This window comes from Octopus bimaculoides, chromosome 29, assembly GCF_001194135.2.
Source record: "Octopus bimaculoides isolate UCB-OBI-ISO-001 chromosome 29, ASM119413v2, whole genome shotgun sequence".
Taxonomy (NCBI): domain Eukaryota; kingdom Metazoa; phylum Mollusca; class Cephalopoda; order Octopoda; family Octopodidae; genus Octopus; species Octopus bimaculoides.
In genome coordinates, this window is record NC_069009.1 from 10,380,705 (window position 1) to 10,389,655 (window position 8,951).

At 35.5% G+C, this 8,951-nt stretch overlaps 1 protein-coding gene across 1 annotated transcript in view; it reads left to right on the plus strand.

The window, feature by feature from the left end:
• LOC106873888 (protein artichoke) overlaps positions 1-8,951 on the plus strand; it is a 111,765-nt gene that overhangs the window by 81,962 nt on the left and 20,852 nt on the right. Inside the window, exons 12-19 of the mRNA XM_052978038.1 lie at positions 413-484; positions 916-987; positions 2,159-2,230; positions 3,317-3,388; positions 4,523-4,594; positions 4,687-4,758; positions 7,271-7,342; positions 7,972-8,043. Of these exons, the coding sequence (XP_052833998.1) occupies positions 413-484; positions 916-987; positions 2,159-2,230; positions 3,317-3,388; positions 4,523-4,594; positions 4,687-4,758; positions 7,271-7,342; positions 7,972-8,043 (576 nt within the window). The remainder of the gene's footprint in view (positions 1-412; positions 485-915; positions 988-2,158; positions 2,231-3,316; positions 3,389-4,522; positions 4,595-4,686; positions 4,759-7,270; positions 7,343-7,971; positions 8,044-8,951) is intronic.

The window sequence follows — 8,951 nt, forward strand, 5'->3', positions numbered from 1 at the left end:
CTTCTTCTTCTTCTTCTTCTTCTTCTTCTTCTTCTTCTTCTTCTTCTTCTTCTTCTTCTTCTTCTTCTTCTTCTTCTTCTTCTTCTTCTTCTTCAGCTTGCCCTTCTCATTCTTCTACATCTTCGTCTTCTTCGTTTTACTGTTCTTCCTCTCCATCTTATGCGTCTGCATCGTGTTCTTCGTCTACTTCTTTTACGTTTCCTTATTCGTCTTCGTCTACTTCCTCTCCTTTGTCGTCTTCTTCATCATCATTATAATCATCAATATCAACAGTATAATCAGTGTCATTAACTTTATATTATTAATCATAATCGCGATCTACTACCCACCCCTCATCATCTAATTGTTTCGCCAAAATTCTGTCAAAAATATGTTTTATATAATTCCTTCTTAACATAATTTTATGTTCCAGAGATTTACGTTCTAATAATATGAAGGAAATCAAAGCAGACACGTTCCGAAATCTGCCCAGTTTAACAAATCTGTAAGTTTAATCATTCTTTCTTAAACTATTTCGTTGACAATATATTTCTGAATCTGTACTATTTTCTCATCCTTCACTGTAAGCGCCCTCATCTTTCCAAAGATAAGTTTTATTGTTTGCGAATATATGTGTGTGAGTGTGAGCTCATTTCTTAGTTATGCGATATATGAGAGCGTAATAGTTCAGGAGAACCATTTAGTGTATGCTTGTGTATGCTTGTGTATGCTTGTGTATGCTTGTGTATGCCTCTTCAATATTGTCAACTTCATAAATATTTGCATCATCTACCGCAACGTCTGTATTATCTTCATCAATCTATTCATCATCATGTTTTTATTTCTCTTATAACAGGTATTCGTTTAGCCATAATGTTTTAATGTTATACAACACTTCTATGAATTTCGCCTCTGAAAATATATTTTATGTTACAGATATTTGCAAAATAATAATATCGAAAAAATTGAAGTAAGGGCTTTCCATGACCTGCCCAGTTTAAAATTTCTGTAAGTTGGATAAGTCTTTTCTCATAAAATTTCATTGACAATATATTAATAAATATTCAAAACCTCATTAATATTCCCATCATATCCTTGTTCCTCCTTACATTCCCAATGTGTTTTGATAGAAATCTTTGATTGTGAGCGTCTGTAAATATGTGTCTGTGAGTGTGTGAATCTGAATATGTGTTGGCATGTATAATATTTTCTGTTCTAGCTGCCCTGCTAAATCTTCTTATACACTCGAACGTGTCCTCCTTTACAACTGCGGATATTGTAGGGAAACCATCTGAGGCATGAATGTGCATATCTCTATGTACGCGGAAATCTATCTCTTTAGGATTTAATAAGAATTATAATGGGTCCTGGGTTTTTTTGGGTCACCTTGTATGTTTATGAATGTAAATATGAATGAGAAGCCTTTCTGGAGATGAGAAGTATGTAAGTATGTGACAATTAAGTAAATAAATTAGTTGAAACGTATATATATGCGTGTATATATATATATATATATATATATATAGATGGATATATGTATTTGTCTGCTTATGCGAGTATATAACAATCTATCTGTAATTCAGTCTGTCTATCATGAACTCCTCGTCTGCATCCTCATCACCATCGTCCTTCACATTTTCATTCCCTACTCAATCATAAACACATCGAAGTTCATTATGGTCCGCTTCTTCATCAATAACATTCGTTACCACAACATACTGCCACCTGATGCTGAATCTTAAAGTCTATCATCATCATCATCATGAACGTTACTATCCACGCTTACATGATTAACAATATCATATTCAGCATCATCATAGATGTGCTAATTCCCGTCGTTATCAGAATAATCAACATTAACAACATCACCCCATCGTCAGCATCTTAACATCTTCGTCGTCATCACTACAAACCCTATACTCTTCTCCCCTGTTTCATCAACATATTCCTGGCAACGATAACGTACACTATCTAATCCACCACCGCCAAAATCCTACTATTCGACCTCCCCTTCATCATCATTATAATGATCAACATCAACATCATCAGCTATGAACTTTATGGAATTAATCATAGTCACGATCTACATTCCGCCCCAACCATCATCTAATTGTTTCGCCAATCTTATGTCACAACCACATTCTTCACAATTCCATCTTAACTTAATATCATGTTCCAGAAACTTGACTCTTAATGATATGAAGGAAATCAAAGCAGACGTCTTCCGAAATCTTCCCAAATTAACAAAGCTGTAAGTTAATTCATTCTTTCTTATACTATTTCGTTGACGTTGTATTTGTAAATTTGTACACCCTTCCCAACCTTCATTTGAAATTCCCTCACTTGTGTTTCCAAAGATGTGTTTTATTGTTTCCGAATATGCGTGTGAGTGTGTGTGTGTGTGTGTGTGTGTGTGTGTGTGTGTCTGAGAGAGAGAGAGAGAGAGAGAGAGAGAGAGAGAGAGAGAGAATGAGGGAGAGAGTGAAAATGAGAGAGTGTGTCCATTTCTTAGTTATGTGATCTATGAGAGCGTTATAGTTCAGACGAACCATCTAGTGTATGCTTCTGTATGTCTCTGTGTATGTGTAAAGTGTGGCTCTGTCCAAAGTGTATGATTTTGTATATTAATATGTATGAATGTAAGGGAGAATCTGTTCCTCAGATAATGGATATATGAAAGTGTGACAATTGAGGACACAAATTTCTGTGATGATTACATCTCCATCATCACTGATTACCAGCGTAGACTTTACTTATACTTGTTGTTGCTGTTGTAGGTCTTTGTCTTTTACTATTGTTTTTCTTCTTCTTCTTCTTCTTCTTCTTCATTGTCTTTTTCGATTTCTTTCTATTCTTATTCTTCCTCTTCTGATCCTTCTTTTTCTTCCCACATTTGTATTTTGAATATTCGATTCCTCACTTCTACTCATTTTACTTCTCTTCAGCGTTTGATGTTGCTGTTTCTCTTCTTGATTTTTTACTGCTGCACCTCTTCAACTCACCCTCTTCTTCTCATCTTTTTATTAACCTACTTGTTTCAATTATTCTCCAAGCTTCTTTTTTTTATTCTTTATGCTGTCGTAATTTTCACATACATTTTCACCAATGCTTTATGTCTTCAAATCTTCAAAATTTCTGTCTTCATATTAATCATCACTATTATCAATATTGTCAACCTGACAAATATTTGCACTATTTAGAGCAACGTCAGTATTATCTCCATCAATCTATTCATCATATTTTTTTTTCTTAGAGCAGGTATTCGTTTAGCCATAATATTTTATGTTATACAGCACTTCTATGAATTTCACCTTTGAAAATATATCTTATGTTACAGAGATTTGCAAAATAATAATATCGAAAACATTGGAGTAAGAGCTTTCCATGACCTGCCCAGTTTAAGCAGTCTGTAAGTTGACAATATACTAATAAATATTAATAATCTTCTCATTAATATTAGCCCCATTATCCTTGTCCCTCCCTACATTGTCAATGTGCTTTTATAGAGATGTGTGACTGCTTGTGAGAGTCTGTAAATATGTGTGTCTGTGAGTGTTTGAATCTGAAAATGTGTTGGCACGTATAATATTTTGTGCTCCACCCTTGATGCTAGATCTACTTACCCATTCGAACGTGTCTTCCTTTACAACTACGGATCTTCCTGTTACTACAACCACAGCAGCATCAATGATGATGACAACAACAACAACTACTACTACTACTACTACTACTACTACTACTACTACTACTACTACTACTACTACTTGTTCCTATTTTCTATCTTCTTCTTCGTTATCTTCTTCCTCTTCTTGTTCCTCTCCTCCTTTTTCTTTTCTCATCTATCTTCTTTTTTCCTGACTTTCACAATTTCTTCTTATTTCTTTACTTATTTATCAATCGCTAGATCTCCTGTTTCTCTAAATTCCATACTTTGTAAATCGCAACCATATCTGGAGCGGAAATTTTCGACGTTCTTGTCCATGTCCTCATCATCGAAATCCTTATTTTCGTTGTTAAATATCTCGTTCATAAACGTCTCAGATTCATCATAGTCCTCTTCATCATCAACATCATTCATTACCACAAAATGCTGCTATCATTTGAAGAATCTTCAAGACAACCATCACCATCGCCAACATTGACATCATCAACATCAATGTCATGTCCAGAATCACCATAGATATGCTAAACCCCTTCATGAACAGAATAACATAAACGTCATCACCCCTATCATCATCATAAAATGTTTGTGATCATCACTTCACACTCTAGAGACTATCTCATCCGGGTACTCATCACTACCATGACGTCCACTATAAAATCTATTGCCAGAATTATACTTCGGCGCCACCCCCTCGTAATCATCATAATTACCACATTATAATCATCATCATCATCAACATCAGCAACGGTGCTATGAACTTTATGGCATTAATCAACATCGCGTTCTGATTCCCATCGCTTCCATCATGTAATTGCTTAACCAGATTCTCTCACATATACGTTCTATACAATTGCTTATTACCTGAATTTTATGTTCCAGGAATTTAAGTTCAAATGATATGATAGCAATCAAAGCCGACATCTTCCGAAATCTGTCCAGTTTAACAACTCTGTAAGTAGAATGAGTTCCACGCCAACCATCCTCTAATTGTTTAAACAAATATATTGTACATAATTCCTTCTTAACTCAATATTATCTTCCAGATACTTGCCATTTAATGATATGAACGAAATCAAAGCAGATACTTTCCGAAATCTGTCCAGTTTAACAAATCTGTAAGTGAAACCTTCTTTCTTATACTATTTCATTGACGATATATTCCTAAGCCTGTAATAGCTTCCCATCCTTCATTATAAGCTCTGTCACCCTTCTTCCGAAAGATGTGTTCCATTGTTTGCGATTATGTGTGTGGGTGTGTGCCCGTTTCTTAGTTACGTGATATACGAGAGCGTGATAGTTCAGGCGAAACATTTAGTGTATGCTTGTGTATGTCTCTGTGTATGTGTAAAGTCTGGCTCTGTCCAAAGTGTGTCCTTTTGTATATTAATACGTGTGAATGTGAATGAGAGTCTGTTCTTCAGGCAATAAATATATGAAAATGTGACAAGTGAGGAGAAACATTTGTGCGATGATCACTGCTCATCGCACGTAATCATCGCTGATCACCATGATAGACCTTACTTCTACTCATTCTAGGTTTTCTTGTTGCTGTTGTAGTTTCTTCTTCTTCTTCTTCTTCTTCTTCTTCTTCTTCTTCTTCTTCTTCTTCTTCTTCTTCTTCTTCTTCTTCTTCTTCTTCTTCTTCTTCTTCTTCTTCTTCTTCTTCTTCTTCTTCTTCTTCTTCTTCTTCTTCTTCTTCTTCTTCTTCTTCCCCTCCTTCTCCTTCTTCTTTTCCGTCTTCTGCTTGCTACTTTTCTTCGTCTTCATCTACCTTTTCTTCTTTTCCTTCATTATCTTTTACTTCTTTTTTATCTTCTTCACTCTTTATTTGTATATACACACATATGTTTTTGTGCGTTTCTTTGTGGCCGTGTGTGTGTATGTGTGGACGTTTCTGTTTGTGTGTGTGTAAATATCAATGATTTAACAATTTTGTCTCCACACTCCTTACCTTCTGTCTCTCAGTCTCCACCCAAATCCTTCTTCTTCTTCTTTGGACAGACGTGTGTTTGTGCCTATATCCGAGTGTGGGTGAATGGGTATTCATGTTGATATTAGTATGTTTGCGAGTGTATCAGCCCTCATCATTTCAATAGGAAACCCAACAGCTTCTTGTTCGCTACATCATCAGTTCCATTATAGGATCGAGTGGCCAAGGGAATCATTAGCACGGACCACATTCGATTTCGGTTCAACTCCTCAGCTCCAATCCCCTATTCTCTCTCTCTGCCATTGTATACGCACGCACACACACACACACACACACACACACACGCACACATATATATATATATATACATATATTCTTGTATGTTTGAAAATGCGGCGATTTGTCTATTTTGTGTGTTTGTGCTTCTCTGGTTCTTCGACTTCTTTCTCGTCCTCTTCTTCAATTACCTTTCTCCCTCTCTTCTTCTCCCCCTCCTTCTTCTCCATCTTTTCTTCTGGTAGCAACTTGTCTTTGTATTCGTCCTCATCTACCGCTTCTCTTTTTCCTTGATCCGCTTTTACTTCTTCTTTCTCACTTAGTATATTCACACATCTATATTCTTGTTTGTTTGTGAGTTTGTCAATGTGTGGATGTGTCTGTGTGACTCTGTGCGTTTGTATAAATATCAGCGATAATCATCAACAATGACTGTCCCTTCTTATTGTATTTATGTCTTCATTATTCATATTCCTTTTCCCCTTTGATAACCAGATCATTCGTCTTCTCCATTTTACTCTCTTTCTTTGAAATTTCCATCTCTATGTAATTTTTCTCTTCTGTCTTAAACTATTTATATGTTGTGTAAGTTTTCTTTCTTTCGCGTTTTCATCTTCTCCTTTAAATCTGACCACAAAATTTATACCTTGTTTTGTTACATTATCAATATCATTTCTTCTTCCTGTCCTGCTTTTCATTCTTCATTTTCTTCTTGTTACTTCAGCCTTCATCTTCTTCTACTACTACTACTACTACTACTACTACTACTACTACTACTACTACTACTACTACTACTTTCTCGTCTATTTTTTCTTTATCTTCCTCTTCTCATTCTTCTCTTTCTTCCTCTCGCTCTTCTCTTCATCATCATCATCATCATCATCATTACCATCCTTTACACAACAGTCCCGTGTTATTCTCCATATTCTTCTTCGTTTTCTGTTTCTTCTTTGTTTCATCCCACTTCTCGCATTTTTATTCTACATATTCGACTCCTCATTTCTACTCCTCTTACTTCATTTCTGCATTTTGATGTTTCTCTTCTTTTTCATCTTCTACTCCAGTCCATCGTCACATCTCCCTCTTTCTTCTCTTCATCTTATACTCCTCATGACTTTAATTTTTCTCCGTGCTCTTTTTCTTTTTAATTATTACGTTGTCAAAATTTTCACATACATTCTCCAACACTATTTTACATTTTCAATCATTCATGGTCTCTTTTTTCATATTAATCATCACTATTATTAATATTATCAATGTCACAAATATTTGCACCATCTACAGCAACGTCACTATTATCGTCATCAACCTATTCATCATCAAAGTCTTTTACTTCCAGCAGGTACTCGTTTAGCCATAATATTTTATGTTATACAAAAAGTTTATGAATTTCACCTATGAAAATATATTTTATGTTACAGATATTTGCAAAATAACAATATTGAAAAAATTGACGTAAGAGCTTTGCATAATCTGCCCAGTTTAAGTTCTCTGTAAGTTGGATATGTCTTGTTCATAAAATTTCATTTACAATATACTACTAAATATTCCCAATATTCTAATTCATATTCGCCACATCTCCTTGTCTCTCTCTACATTCTCAATGTCATATTAAGAATTCCCAGAGACATGCTAAACCCATCATTAACAGAATAATCAGCATTAACAACATCACTCCTATCATCATCATCATCATCATCATCATCATCATCATCATCATCATCATCATCATCATAATCATCATCACTACACACATTAGACATTTCCACTCTGTCCCATCATCATGTTCATTACTGCCACAGTGTCCACTATCAAATCTATTGGCACCGTTATACTTCGAATCCACCCCTCATTATCATCATCATTACCATCATTATCATCATGATCATGATCATGATGATCATCATCATCATCATCATCCTCCTCCTCCTCCTCCACATCATCATCATCATCATCATCGACACCATCATCATCATTAACATCATCATCATCGTTGCCGTGAACTTTATGGAATTAAACACCATCTTCTGATTCCCATCGCTTCCATCATTTAATTGCTTAGCCTAATTCTGTCACAAATATGTTCTGTATAATTGCTTATTACCTGAATTCTATGTTCCAGGAATTTAAGTTCAAATGACATGTGGGCTATCGAGGCCGACATCTTCCGAGGTCTGTCCAGTTTAGCAACTCTGTAAGTAGAATAATTTATTTTTATAGGATTTCATCGGCGTTATATTTCTAAATCCATAATATATACCCATCTTTCATTTAAAGCTACCCCACCCACCGTTCTACAATTTCGTTTTATTGTTTGGAAATCGTCGTGTGGGTGAGTGTGCGCCCATTTCTTAGATGTGGGATATATGACGATGTGATAGTTCAGGGGAAATATCTGGTACATGCATGTATTTGTCTTTATGTATGCGGAAAATCTATTTCTGTCCAAAGTGTATGTTTTGCACAGGGTGACCAAAAAGAAAAACAGATCTCACAAAACTTTGAATAAAACTATTAAAATAAAGCGACGCAGAGGAATAGATCGAGAGTGCGATTTCAGGAGAGACTGATCAGTAGGAAGCGTGACATTGAGTGGGTACCGCATTCACTGTTTTTGGACCCCTCCCAGATTTTTTTATCAGTGTGGATGTCTGAAGGAAAATGTTTACCAGAAACGATTGGTTGTCTGAAGTGAGCAAACACAGCAGAAATCAGGAAAATCACCACAGTGGAATGCATTCGAGTAATTGACAATGTTGCGCGGCGTATGTAATTTGGAGCATATCTAGAAAAGAACACGATGTTTATGCAAAGGGTACGATCGTACACAGACCGATGTTCGCTTTCAGCAAATTTCAAAAATGTTGCTGAAATTTTGTTTGATTTAATAAAATGTTTTCGGTTCTGTTGTTTTGTTATTTGGGTGGAGGTCACCTTGTATTTTAATAAGCATGAATGTGAGTGAGGACATTCTCCAGAAATTTAAATATAAGTGTGTGACAATTAAGTAGAAGATTTAGTTGAAACGTGTTTATGTACACACACACACACACACACACACACACACACACACACACACACACACACACACACACACACACA